The 15,137-nt window shown below is 36.7% G+C and overlaps 1 protein-coding gene across 2 annotated transcripts in view; it reads left to right on the top strand.

Moving 5' to 3' along the window:
• Nucleotides 1-4,317: 4,317 nt before the first annotated feature.
• LOC103130858 (uncharacterized) overlaps nucleotides 4,318-15,137 on the top strand; it is a 25,356-nt gene continuing 14,536 nt past the window's right edge. The window contains exons 1-5 of one of the 2 annotated variants that reach the window (XM_016666235.1): nucleotides 4,318-4,450; nucleotides 9,636-9,971; nucleotides 11,734-12,009; nucleotides 12,352-12,651; nucleotides 13,028-13,153. In XM_016666235.1, coding sequence (XP_016521721.1) covers nucleotides 9,827-9,971; nucleotides 11,734-12,009; nucleotides 12,352-12,651; nucleotides 13,028-13,153 — 847 coding nt within the window. In that variant the 5' untranslated portion in view covers nucleotides 4,318-4,450; nucleotides 9,636-9,826. The remainder of the gene's footprint in view (nucleotides 4,451-9,635; nucleotides 9,972-11,733; nucleotides 12,010-12,351; nucleotides 12,652-13,027; nucleotides 13,154-15,137) is intronic. The other variant, XM_016666236.1, reaches the window with a different exon arrangement.

Here is a 15,137-nt window from a genome sequence, read left to right as displayed (position 1 = left end):
CATGCAGTGTGTGTGCAGGCGGCTGAACAAGTAGCTTGTGTTTGTGGTGGCAAAGAAAGGAAAGAATGAGCCAAAGCAGGAAATGTTTGAAACATTAATAGTTTTCTCAAAAGAAGGAACCACAAGGGCGGATGTTCTATGATGACGACCCTCGACTATTTTTCACGTCTTACTCATTCTGCAGTTTCAGCCTTTCTGTTGTGACAAACATCTGAATTTCTGGAGCTCACACAGGAGCAGAAACATTTTATTTCTGGATTTAAACATGGACCACACATTGCTCTGTGTGCTGTGCGTACTGTGTAAGTACATTACATTTTCTGTTTGAATCGTGTTGGTAAAATCATCTTTAAATGTTTGGACGTTAATCACCGTGGTCAACGGAGAAGAGAAACGCTGAATGTTGGTTGGTTGTTTAGTTTGCTGCAGATTGTTTTAAACATGTAATTACAACTTTCACAGTTTGGGCCTGATTATAAATTCCTTCATGATAAGTGTCCGTACAGAATTTTAGATTTTCAGCATATTTAACATGTTTGTAAAGCTTTATCATTAGTTCTATAGCATCAATGTTTCTGAGGACTGGAAAAAAATATTTTTGTAGGCTTTATACCACTTGTTTTTGAAAAATAAATAAATAAATAAATAGAACCAAGAAACCATTTGAAATGACCAAATATCATTGCTCATCTTCAATCAGATATAAAATGCTTCCCATTTGAATTAATTTATAATTTTAACGAGTCTGATTCCACTGCCATCTTGGCTGCAAGATAACGTGAGGAAATGAGAACAAACTGACGATATTTTTGACATCTTCGTCAGAGAAAATACCCCTGGCCATCAATAATCCCCAAATTCATTTTAAAAGACATTAAATGTCACTTGAATCTACAAAAATACCAACATAAGTTGCGGTACAAAATCTACTTTTATTTCAAAACAAAAACATCAAACAGCAATATACAACAAAGGTCATACATTCATGGTACTTTGCACTGAAGGTGAAGCGTGCTTTGAAAGTTCATCGAAAGCTTTCATGGATGGTCTTGTGATCACTGATGGTGAAGTATCTTTGGTGCTGCTCTTGTTTTCATCAACATGCAGGAGGAAGGGCTGTCCTGGTTCCACACCAATGAGTTTGTCTTCAACACTGGCCCCCATCTTTGGTAAAATGCTAAGACGACAAATAATAAAAAATTATTAATAATATATAGAACAGCTACATTCAAATAGCAAACGAAGCCAATGAGAAAGTGCTTCTATAAAGAAATAGGATCATTAGAACAACATACCTGCACATATCTGACAACATGGTCCACAGCTTGACATGCCTGTTTTTTTCCCAGCCTGGAAGGAAAACAAGAAAAATAGCAGACACATTAGGAGACACTTATTTTAGCTCTAAACCTGAAGCAGGTTCAGTGCTAAAATAAACCTGCTGTAGCTAAAGTTAGCTTTAGACTCCAAAGCTGCATTTGCATTAACCTTAAACCAGCACAAACTGGAATTATGAGAAATAAATAAATTTTATGTAAAAACGTTCAATAGCGTAATTTACAACAAAACAATTGATCAACAAATGTTATCTTTTTTTGTACATTAACGGAGAACTTACAATCTTTGTAAATTTTTGTAATGAAAATCCAGCAGCAGGTTTTACACTGATGTGATACCATGTGCTTGAATTGAGGCTTCAAAGTGACAAATGACCTTTAGGGTCATTACTGCCACCTACAGGTCAGAGAGAAAAAATGAAGAGAAGGGTTTGAGAAATGTGTTTCAGCAACATGTTTAGGATCCAGTGTAGTTTTCTGTTGATTGTTATTTCTGACTGTTTTATTTTCTCCACCATTTTATGTTAATTGACCCAGTTTATACTCTTATACAATTCAGACATTTGATCAGTATTTTTATTTACAAACCCAACATATAAACCCATCCATTGATGCTAAAGCTCCATGTTTAACAGAGTTTTTATATTTATTTCAGAAGGACATTACATCAAGTGAAAATGTCTTTTTTGTGAAAAGGTTCAGGAAGAGTGGAGACTGTCTACCAGGATGAACAGCAGCAGCCAGTGTACTCCTCTCTCCTGCATGGTCAGTGTCACACTTTGCTCTCAATGCTTCCACACATATTTAATATACATTATATTCATGTTTTTCCTACCCATAACGTCTGATTCTGGAAAAAAAAAAATCCTCTCTGCTTTGACTTTTATTCTGTTTAATGAGATAATAAAAATGTATTTAATAAAATAATAAGATATGTATGTTATTTTTAACTATTGAGATTGTTTTTATAGACAAGGGAATAATATGATGCCTGAATGCTATCTTTAAATGTATTTCTGTCTAGCCTTATATAGTTTAACTTAGCCACAGAAAAACACAATAAAGATATTTTTTTGGCTTTCAACCTATTTAACACGAATTATATAAGTATTATTGAAGTTGGTATTTTTCAGTCCTATGTAACTGGTAATTTCAATATAACTTAAAAGACCAAGCTGCACTGTGGTTCAACGTGTTGATTGTAGCCAGAACAGGCTCAGCTGTTCTGATTGGTTGGTTTTTACAGCAGTAACAAAGTTTCCCCTCAGTTAATCAGGTTCATGATATAAATGGTTATAACTTGTTTTTTTTAATAATAACAGCCATCTATTTAAAACAATAATTTGGATAAAATGAATTAAAGTCAAAAGTGTAAAGGATATTTAAAAATGTGGATAGTGGTTCCAATGTTAACTTTCCATCAGCATCACTGACAAGATGAAACTTTTTTTTAACTTTTCTGTGTTTCACTGACTTGTAGGAGACCTTTGTGTCTATGAAACAGTCAGACAGCCTGGAAACAACATAAATGATACGGTATAAAGATTAATTATTAGATAACTGCTGTTAAGCTTTGCAATTATACAGCGACTTCAAACTGCAATAAACTGAAAGACAAATTTATAGTTTCAGGTCATTTAGTTTATGCTAATGTCACCGCCAAATCAGATTCAGCCTGAAGATTTTGTCAAGAGGAATGAATCAACAAAATCTGGAAGTGATCAGTATGAACAGTTTCTATAAATCAGACAGGGTTTTTATATAATTGTCTTAAAGTTATGTTCTCTTTAAAATGTTCTCTTTGGTTTTTCACTCAGTCTTTTTAAACCTAAATACCTGTACTAATATGTTGGTATAGAGAGGTGCTTATTGAACTGCCTCTTATTATTCAGTAAAAAATTTTATTTTATTGATGTTTTGTTTCAACTCATTTCAATAGAAAATACAACACCATATAGTTTGTCATGTTTATTTGAGTCAGAAAGACGTCTGTTCTTCAACCTCCTCTGTCGTCATAGAAATTCATTGATCATCTAATAACCTGCTTCAGAGAGGATTAGATTTAGATCAAATGTAAATAGATTTTTTTTGCACATCTTTAGATAACAGCAAGAAAAATTCTGCATTTAAATGCTTTATTAAAATATCTAAAACAATGTTGTTGTTTCATCTTAGAAGCTATAATTTTGAGGAATGGTTGTTAGTCATGTTAATTACTCACTTTGTCATTGTTGATAATTCATGAATAGTTCGAAAAATGAGCCGATAGACCTTCTAGAATGTAATAATACAAGAATCAAATAAAGATATTTTGACTAAATACTGTCTTTTTACTTTTAGCATCTTTTTCTTAGATAGTTAGCAGGACTTTCTTTTTATTCATGCTTAACTGGTAAACAAGCCTCCGGTCACTAGGTGGCAACAGTGTTCAAACTAATCAACAGGCTGCCTGTTCAAGCCCACTAGAAGTAGCTACATAGCACTGTTGTAAACGGAGCAGAGCAAAATTAAGAGATTTTTATTTTCAAATAGAATAATACTACGAGAACCAAGTCCTATTAGCAGAATGATTTTACTACTGGCAGAATAAAGGAGCAATATTGCCGGAATAGAGTAGTTAAATTTAAAACTTTCGGAAAACATGACTTTGACCAGCTTAGCAAGCCTGGTTCTTTCTTTGAAGTAGAAAGTTGTTTAAACAATGGTTTCAAAGTCCTATGGCTGATAATTTGATTCTGATATGTTAAAACATCAAATGTTTCCTTATTTGTTAAACCAATACCAACTATAACCTTATAAGCCCGTCAGTATTCCTGGTTTTAGCGCAGTATGGGGAAAAGTTTGTTAGACAGCTGGGGTTTTTGGTTGGCTTTTCTGCACCTTTTCCAGTCATCCACCAGAGGGACCCAGGAGATCACTTTCTGTTGGAGGGCGTTTCCCAGGCGTTGAGCAGACTCACCTGCAGATCGTTACTTCATAAGCCAGAGTTCAAGAGGAGCTGTCGCGAGTCCCTCTTTGTCTCACTGTTTACCTTCATGGTACTTTGTGCCTTTCAGTGTCTGAGCTCCCTGAGTTTTTCCCCGAGTTCTGTTACTCACCCTTCTGGTCTCCTGGTAGGTTCTCTCAGTGGCGTTCTGGTTGTTGCCCAGTTGTTGCTTCCTGGATTCTTCTCCATGACGTCAAAGTTCCCTACGAAGGTTTTCTGGTTCAAACTTCCTGACTGGTGACTACCCTCCATCTCCAAGGTTGTACTTTTACCTGTCCGCCCTCCAACAAGTCCCTCTGGCAGTCTTAACTGTGAAAAAAATTATGATCTTTAGGGGGAGCATGACGGAAAATAATTGAAAATAATTCCACGGTAACTTGCGCTGTTATTCATTTAGCTATATAAGCTGTTCTGTCTCACAACAACTCATAAAATTATTGAAATGTTGCAAACAGTTTGCCACTTTGTGGCAAGTCTAAAACAAACTGGATCTAAGGTTAATTTGATCAAGTTGATTCTTATGAAAGTTTATACAGTTTTTGCCTAATACCAACGTATGAAAACAATCATCTCTCTGCGCTATAGATAATTTTGTCTGTTTTATACGGGGTACTGAGAAAGGACAGAAACAAAGATGTGAATTTCATCAGAGTTCTCAAAAATCCACTATGAGTCAGGTTCTATTCTTTCTCAGGGAAAGTACACAGAAAACAAGAGTCACTTTTAGAAGAAGCTGGGAAGACAATTACCACAAACCATGATTATATGTGTTGATAGAACTATTTTGTCAGAAAACATGTTGTCTTTCCAGTTGAAAAATGTGCAATTATGGAAAGGAAGCCCAATTCAAACATGTCAAATAATCTGAGTGATGACATACCTTCTTATTGACCAACAAAAAATATTTAATTTGATTCAAAACACTGATGTGTAAACTGGGAGCCTTAAATTGTGAAGTTTGCTACTGTATATGTCACCAGGAAAGGTTGAATTATAGTTTAGCTAAATGTTTACTCTTAAATAAAATTTCATTATTTGACAACTCAAAATATGGAGACTTTGAACATAAAGGTTATAGCTTTATTTGTAGTTGCCAATTACACAAAATGTTGTCTGTAGCCCTGGTAGCATCGGTGGGCATTGCTGTGCCCTCCCACCACCCTGTACTGGAAGCTTTTTGTTGTTTTTATCTTACAGTGGCCAACTCTCTGTTATTCCTATATCGATATGGTACAGTAGGGGCTTCCGCACTTCCCGTGCCTTCTGTCACTGTTTTCAGCAGTTAAAACTGTTTAATCCGTTGTTAAAGCGTCGTAACCTGCTTTTCCGAGCCGCCTTTAAACGCAACATGAGCGCTAAGACGCTCGCGCTGGGTTTCCACCTGTGCGGCAGTGAAGGAGACCTGATGCTGCTGTGCGGAGCTACGCAGGTGTGTGTTAGTCATTGCAGCAAACCAGCAAGACTCATAACTTTTCAGTTTTTCCCCAAACTAACCGACTGAGTTGAGTAAAGCTGTTGGATGCAGGTAATGTGAGCTAAAAGACGACTAGCTAATACCAATACAGCACCGACGACTAGCTAATACCAATACAGCACCTTAAGCTTGTTAACTAGCAGCCTGTAGATGCCTTTATAACTAGTAGCCTGTAGACTACTGATGTTGTCTAAGTTCAAAAGTGGGTAGTACTTGTTGTTGTATTCGTGCTTGATAAAGACCAGACGTTGAATAATGCTCAGATACTTTTATTAAAGCATCTTTTAGAGGTCTGTTCACACAGCTTGCTCACAGGTGTGTCACATCCACTTCTATTGTTCCATTCCCTACATTTATACATTCACGTGAACTCATGCTTGCCACCTAGTGGACATAAACATAATTCATTCAATCATGACACTTGTTACATTCACTTGAGTAACCTTTTTGGAAAAAAAATTACTGATGAGTAGTTTTACTGCACTGTACCTTTTTCTTTCACTTGAGTAATATTATCATTATGTATTCATTTTAACCCCCCTACCCCCCATTAGACTCGTCTAGAGCGGGGCTGACTGTCTGTCTGTTCTGTATTAATCAGTGTTATTTAACCTAATTTAAATAACCACAGTGAAGCTTTATTCCTCATGTAAGACAGTTTTGCAAATTATATTCTTATGGCATGATTTTTTTTTTTTACAGAAATATTTTTTGTAAAAAAATATTTTTTTTAGTAATTTGAGTAAATAATTACTAAAACTTGTCACTCAAGTTTTAGTAATGACGCTTAATAAAAACATGCAGTGTGTGTGCAGGCGGCTTAACAAGTAACCTGGGTCTGTGGTGGTAAAGAAAGGGAAAAAGAGTCAAAACAGGAACTGTAGGTTAGAAACATTAATAGTTTCCTATTAATGGAACCACGAGGACGGATGTTCTGTAAACATGACGCTCTACTATTTTTCACGTCTTACTCATTCTGCTAGTTTCAGCCTTTCTCTTATGAAAAACATCAGAATTTCTGGAGCTCACAGAGGAGAAGAAACATTTTATTTCTGGATTTAAACATGGACCACACATTGCTCTGTGTGCTGGGAGTATTGTGTAAGTACATTACATTTTCTGTTTGAATCGTGTCGGTAAAATCATCTTTCAATATTTGGATGTTAATCGCCGTGGTCAACAGAGAAGAGAAACGTTGAATGTTGGTTGGTTGTTTGCTGCAGATTGTTTTAAACGTAATTTTTTTTTTTACTACCTTCGCAGGTTGGGCCTGGTCAAAAATTCCTTCACGATAACTGTCTAGACAGAATTTTAGACTTTCAGCATATTTAACATGTATAGAAAGTCATTTGTCAATCAGTGTTTCTGAAGACTTCCCTTTTCTCTGAGGAAGAAGGATTTTTGTTGATTTTACAACACTTAATTTGAAAAGAAAATAAAATAAAAAATCTAAAATGACCAAATATCACTGCCCAGTCTTCATTCAGATATAAAATGCTTATTTGAATTGTGTTAATTTTTTCACTGGGTCTGATTCCACTGCCATCTTGGCTGTAAGTTGATGTGAGGAAATGAGAACAAACTGATGATGATATTTTTGACATCTTCATCAGAGGAGCTGTAATCTGAATGTTCATCTATAACTTGTAGCTTTGAGACTTTGTCTCCCAAATTAGTTTCCGTTTCCTCACCTCTTGAACAATAAACCTTATTGTGCAACATAAATTATAAAGGTACCTTATTAGATGCCTTTAAAATTTATTAAGGACATGGAGTATTGCAGATCTTTGTGAACATCCCCATTTCTGTAAATCAGGAGAGTCCAAAGTCGGTCCTCGAGGGCCGGCATCCTGCATGTTTTAATTCTCTCTCTGGTTTAACGCACCATCAAATGATGGCTCATTAGAAGCCCCAAGAGGAACATTGACAAGCTGAAAAGGTTGTTGCTATCACCAGGGAGAGAACTAAAACGTGCAGGATCCCGGCCCTCAAGGACCGACTTTGGGGACCACTGCTGCAAATAAACATTATGAATCCCTTAGGTCACAAAGGTCATAAAGAGGTCGGCGTTAACTCAGAGAAGCCAACCCTGTAATGTCGTAAACTAACATGGTTGGTGTGTGTGTGTGTTTAACTCGCAGTAACTAATTACTCTAGGTCAGTTTTATTCTTCCACTGATTCCAGATAAATCATTGAACATTCAAAGACCAGCAGGTCTTCGTCTCTGTGGCAGAAACACAATCAGATTCCTTAAATGCTCCGTTTCACCCACACTGCTCAATCTGAAATATATGTACAACATATAAGGTTTTATTTGAGTTGAAACTCCAGAAGTATGCAATACATTTTAACCCTTGTGTTTAGAAATGGGGTCCAACCGACACCACCCACGTAAAACTGGTATCATTTGCCACAGTCCTCTACGTTTGCCTCAGTCCTCGCACACACAAGGATTAATGGTGAATAATGTATAATCCTTTACAGTAATCTTTTTGTTTCACATCTAACACATTTTCAATCTGTGTTTTAGTTCTCAGTTTTCTCCTCTGCTGTGGAAAGTCTCCAGGTAAAAGATTATTCTTTTTCTAGAGCTTGGCTGAATTTTCATTTTGATTGAATTAAGCTTCTGATTTTGCGTCTTTGTGTTCTAGGAGAATCTCTTTTTAGCAGGAATCTTAGGACATCTGTCACCCATACTTATGTAACAATTACTAATATGATGCAGCTACAAATGAGTGCCAAACAAGAATTTTCTGTTTGGAGACAAAAATAAGTTGGTTTCAGATCTGTAGTATTTTGCCCCCTGATGTTTTGGATTGAGCCTCAGAATAACTGCCTACTATTATAAATGTGTGTCAAAGTAAATCCTGGTGTCGTCTTTTTACTCTAAAGGACATTGATCATTGAAACTATTAAAATAGAATAAATGTTTGTAGTTTAAATTAATTTATACCCTGTTAGGCAATTTACTGTATAGATTGACATTAACATTAAATATAAGAAATGTAAATATGTTAATTTACATTAAATGAGTCTAAAAATGTCCTGTAGTTTTTCAGTGAAAATTAATACAATTATGTTATTTTCCTAAAATGCCAGAATATTGAGAATTATTTTGGTTACTTTCTTCAAATTTACCACTTCATTTTCTGAGTTTTTGGTTATATTGCCTTTAAGTTTCATGAATTGGGGTGAGTTGTTTTCCTAATCTTTCCTCCATATTCTCATCTTGGTTTGCTGGTATTTTGGCCCATTCCTCCTGAATCACCTGGTGTAACTTAGTCAGGATTGCAGGTGGTTCTGTTCCTCCACATTTTCACTTGTACAAAACTTGTCTATATGTGACTGATCCCTTGAAAACATTGACTTTGTCATCTGTAATTTACTTTTTAAATGACTGGGGTTATTGTCCATTAGGAAGAAATTGACAAACTGAACTATTTAAACAATATTTACACTTATTCTTCCATTGTGATATCTCATTTCTGAAGTGCACCAGTCCCTCCTGCAGTAAAACAGACAAAACATGATGCTGCTACCTCTGTGCTTGATGGGTATTTTGGTATTTTAACATCACTATGGATTATGAAAGTTTATCCTTACAAGGTCTTTTTGAATTGATTCCAGTTTAATTTCTGGTGAAAATGATCACAGGTTTCCTAAATTATACAGGACTGAGGAGAGTGGAGGCTCTTTGTGACCTGGAAAAATACCACTAAAAGCAGATGTTAAAGAGAGTTTAGCTCTTTCTTCAGGTGCCGATTAATGTCAGTGACGGCCTTTAAAAATACACAAAATGTTTCTGTGTGTTTCATTATATTCCGCCATTTTGTACAGCTTTGCCGGGATCTGGACATGAGAATCTGTGGTCAACAGAACCAGAGTCCATCCTCACTGTGTCTCCATCATGGCTGAGTCCTGGAGCCTCAGTGACTCTGAGCTGTGAGGTTAAACCTTCATCTGCAGGATGGAGGTTCTACTGGTATAAAGTTGTTCCTGATTTATCAAAGAACTACAAATATGATTCAATGCCTGATGCCATCAATGGGACTGGAGAGAACTCCTTAATCATTCATGGACAGAAACAAACAGCAGGTTTTGCATGTAGAGCTGGAAGAGGAAACCCCGAGGATTTCAGTAAATACAGTGAACCAAAGTTTATCTGGTCTGCAGGTCAGTGTGATTAAATTTAATAATCTGTACGTTTGACTGTCATTTAAAGAAATTCTCATTTTGTCTGAAAATGTAGTTTAATTTATGTTAAAAGTAATGAAGAGGTTAAAAAACACTGGGATTGAAAAAAAAATAAGTTTGACAATTCAAAACAAAAGTGACTGGACAGGTCACAGACATAGTGAAGGTAACAGAATCACCTGTTTAAGATTAGATTTATATTTTTATCAGTCTAATAAATTTGCTTATACTCATGATTAAACATGCAGTGCTCCACTTATTGAAATCTACAAAGTAACCTCAAAGAGGAAAAAACATCTAGTAAACAGTGGTCCCCAACCCCCGGTCCGTGGACCAATTGGTACCGGGCCACGCAAGAAATAATTAAATATTTCCGTTTTATGTATTATTTGTGTCTGGATGATCTTTTATTTTGAAAATCCTTTAACCGGATCCTCTGTTACTTGCGCGCCAACACTGAGCCCACAAGCAGCAAAATCAGTAAGAAACGGATCAGATGTCTTTGGGAAGTTTCTTTGCAAAGGGGAAAAGTCTCAGAGAAGAGACAGGAGGATGGATTTATCCCGGACCCGTAGGCGAGACGAACATTACAAGCCGCTCTGTGTAACACGCGGCGACCGGCTGCTAATGAGGCAATGAAGCTTCAAGCTGCTTCGCCACGTAGAGACCAAACGGGCTGTGGATATACCGTAAGCAACACTTCAGGTGTCATTGTCTCTCATCACTCCCAGATGGGACCATCTCGTTGCAGAGAAACAAGCTCAGGGCTCCCGTTAGTCATTATCGTGAGTTAAAATTTGCACTAAAGTAAAATGCTCGTTTTTGTGGCGCATCTGCATCTTATTTTGAAGGGATATGTAAATGTTACCATAGCGACCAGAGTCGGAGAGCGTTTGGGCAGTGGTCGAGAGGAGATGAGTAGAGCTTGTGAGTCTTAAGTCTGGTTTAGACGGCAAGATTTAAGGATTGTCGGTCGATTCTCCAAACCTCTGTGACCAGAGAGCTGATAAAAGTACAACAGGTTCGATCGGTTCGTGTTTCCAAGGTTTAATGCAAGGCCAACACGAACCGATTCCAGTCAAGAACATCGCGATTCCAGAAGAAAATCCACAAAACCCCCAACATAGCGGGAATTTAGAATGACCAAACACGGATGACGATGTAGAAGCAGTAGTGACAGTTTGTGGAGTCATTTTAAGAGATAAAAGACGTAACAAAAAGAAAAGGCGGTGGATAAAAGACAACGGTAGCAGCCGCTCTATTTGCTGCACTGTGATTTGGAGGCGACTATGTTGTTCATAGTTAACATTTTTAACTGAGTAAACATAAATAACGACCTTTACATATAATAAACATTTCCACATATCATCTCTGATATCCACCGGACTCTCAGTTCCGCGATATGTCAGCTGTTTGGGATTCCCCTCTGTTCTTACGTCACCGCGCTTTCTGATTGGCTACCTGTTGTATTCTAGTTCCCAGTCAGGGAAAACCCCACAGGCTGCGATAAAAAGGCCAACACAACCCAAATTGGGTATTTTCAGGATTTACCGGGAACACCAACATGCAGAACCCTTATCTGACGGTTCATGACCCCCCCGCCGGGCCGCAGCAAAATTTTCTAAGTCTTGACCAGTCCGTGGTAATAAAAACGTTGGGGACCGCTGTTGTAAAACACAGATTTTATTGTCGATTGTCTTTTTCTTGATCTCATTTGGTTTCTATTTTTCTCGTATTTCAGATTCTCATCCAACAGCGTCTCTCACAGTGAGTCCTGACAGAGAGCAACACTTCACTGATGAGAAAATCCAACTGAACTGTTCAGGAAGCTCTGCTGACTGGAGAGTTAAGAGGTTTATAGAATCGTACAACCAGTCAGATTTATCAGACTGCTCCAGCTGGGGAACAATGACTGGATCCTCATGTACCTTCAGCAGTCTTGAGTATCACGATGCAGTGTACTGGTGTGAGTCTGGATCAGGAGAGTTCAGCAATGCAGTCAACATCACTTTAAACAGTAGGTTAATTTACATGTTGGTTTGACCTCCTGAGTTTGGCAGCTCACGCCATTTTATTTATGTCACTTCATAATGTTTTGTGCTTTTGCTCTGAGTTCTGCTTCATGTTGAAGAAATAATTAACAATGAGTTTGAAAACATTGCATAGTTTTTCATATCTTTAAAATGATACCATTTATGTCTCAATTTTAAGAATCGGTCTTTTCTTTTCAAATTTTTAATTAATTGTTTTTTTGTACAATTTGAATATGTTATAGTCTCATAAAAGCTTGCAATATTACTCAAATATATAATATTAAATGTCTCTACTTTAAGAGAAAGAATTTGTCTTTTTCCAACAGCTCCAGATTCAGTCCTCACTGTGTCTCCATCATGGCTGAATCCTGGAGCCTCAGTGACTCTGAGCTGTGAGGTTAAACTTTCATCTGCAGGATGGAGGTTCTACTGGCTTAAAGTTGTTCCTGATTTATCAAAGAACAACTACAGATATGAGCTGCTGCCTGAGAGCATCGATGGGACTGAACAGGACTCCATTATCATTCCTGGACAGAAACACACAGCAGGATATTCATGTATAGCTGGATGGGGAAATTCTGACTTTTTCGCTAAATACAGTGAACCCAAGTTTATCTGGTCTGCAGGTCAGTGTGATTCTACCTAATAAACTATATCTTTGACTTTCATTTAAACATATTCTCATTTTGACTGAAAATTTGTTTAAATTATGGTAAAAATAATTAAGAAAGGGGGGAAAAAACATTGGGATTGATTGGGGGAAAAAGTTGAATTATTAAAAACAAATGAGTGACTGGACATTTTGGAAAAACAGTGAGAATAACAGAATTACTTGGTTTTTAAAGATGTTTTTAAACTAATGAATTTGCTTGTATTATGATTGCACATACAGTGCTGAAGCTGAAATCTACAAAGTAACCTAAAAAAGGAAAAGATCCTGTACAACATAAATTTTATTATCGGTTGTCTTTTTCTCGACCTCTGTTTTTCCTCGTATTCCAGAACCTCATCCAGCAGCGTCTCTCTCAGTGAGTCCTGACAGAGAGCAACACTTCACCTCTGAGTCTGTGACACTGAACTGTGGAGGAAACTCTACTGAGTGGAGAGTGAAGGAGTTTAGAGAATCAGGTTTCTCATCATGTCCATGCACCACCTGGGTTTCAATGACTGGATCCTCATGTACCATTAACAATGACCGGTCTTTTAAATCATTTTTTTGGTGTGAGTCTGGATCAGGAGAGTTCAGCAATGCAGTCAACATCACTTATCAAAGTACGTTATTATACGTGGTTCATCATTCACTTTATAATGTCATTCAAATCCAGGAACCAGTAACTGAGTTTGAGTTATTATTCAAGACTAAATATTTTCTTCTTCTGTGGTTTGTGTATTAATTTAAAATTAGATTTTCTGAAAAGCTCTTTTCTCATTTATGTTAAACTTACGTGGCTGTAGATGTGTTTATTTAGGGTTATACGACCACAACACAAATTAAACCCAACTTTGAAACCTTTATGGATTTTGATTCAGACTAATATTAAACTGAGGCTTTTCCAAATGCATATAAAAAGTATTCACAACCTTAGATGTTTGTTTCCTTTTTATTGTTTTTACACACCAATCATATACAACAAAATTTCACTTGAAAAGCTTTTACAAAACATAACTATAGTCAAAGTAAAAATGCATTTTTACAAAATTATTACAATTAAATTATTGTTTAACTTTACATCATTGCTTAAATATTCTCTCCCTTCAACAGAGTATTTATATCTACATAGTATATAGAACAATTTGTGTTTACATTCAGCAAATGCTGAAAAGAGAACTTTTTCATCAGTGTCTTTTTAACTTTATACATGTCAATGCCTACGTTAGCAATAAAACCTGGTGCATGTAAACTCGGGGCATAAAGAGCTCCGGCTGGGGGCCGGATTTCCGGCTTTTGATCAAACGGTCCACCTTAACCAAACTGTAGTCTCCGGGCTAGACCGGAACGTGTCGGCGACGACACATCTAAATTTGCAATACCGTAATTCCGCCACACGTAGCGCTATCTGAAAAATTCCAACGGTTTCTGAAAGGGGAGACGTTGCACTTTCTATCAAATATCGGGTTAATACGGTAACTTCACAGCTGCAGCTGCAGAGACTGTAATTAATCCGGGGGGGGGCCTCGTTTAGACGGTGAATTGCGAAAATAACTTGCTGGATATTGAACGTTCCGGTTGTTATGGATACATGGGTAAGTATATCATCTCACAGGACATTTAAAGAACTACTTACAATTAAAATAAATATTTATTTAGTCAGATGTTTGAAACTTAGGCGTAAAGAGCTCCGTCTGGGGGCCAGACTTCCAAGCAAAGCGAGCATTGGACCAAACGGCCTGCCTCAACTAAACTGTAGATAATAGACAAAGATGTCTGCCAATCAGAACTCTAGCTTCCGTGTTCTTGACCAATGACTGCAAAACGTTTTGTAGAAAAGAAGTGGATGCGTTCGGTTAATTCAAATGCGATATGAATGAAGACGGAGTTTGTCTCACCCGGTAAAGAAACACGTTTACTTGAGAAGGGAATTAAAAACAAGTGGTGCTTGTTTTTAATTCCTGAATGGGAGGCGGTGAGGGACCTGGATGAAGGCTATGGGGGTGCTGGCCTGAAAAAAGTTGAGAAACACTGATTTAGTTGGTAATTTTGCATGTTCTAAATTACTTGCAAAAACATTGAAAAGACTCTTATTTAATGTTGAGGGATTTTTGCCTGTAAGGCAAACCTTTAGGGCACAGACATTTTACATTTTGTTTTGAGTTAAAATGTACTGAAGTCTTATTTAAGTTTGAATGTTTAGCTTGTTAATCGTATTGTTAGACACAATTTTTTTGCACTTTTCAAAGACACATTTTATTAAACTGTGACAATAGCAGCGCTATAGTTAATTTCTATCATAACTATAAGTTTCAGGCCCAGGATTTTTTTTTTTTACTTTAAGCCCTGATGTAAACACAAATCATGTTCAAAATAATATATTGTTTTGCTCAAAAACGGTACGTTCTCATTTTTTTTAATCAAAAACAAATTTCAATCTAATTAAAGAATTCTGGATTCATA

Source organism: Poecilia formosa, unplaced genomic scaffold (genome assembly GCF_000485575.1).
Source record: "Poecilia formosa unplaced genomic scaffold, Poecilia_formosa-5.1.2 Scaffold685, whole genome shotgun sequence".
Classification (NCBI taxonomy): domain Eukaryota; kingdom Metazoa; phylum Chordata; class Actinopteri; order Cyprinodontiformes; family Poeciliidae; genus Poecilia; species Poecilia formosa.
Note: the sequence above shows the minus strand (reverse complement) of the source record. Positions and strands in the feature narration are given on the sequence as shown.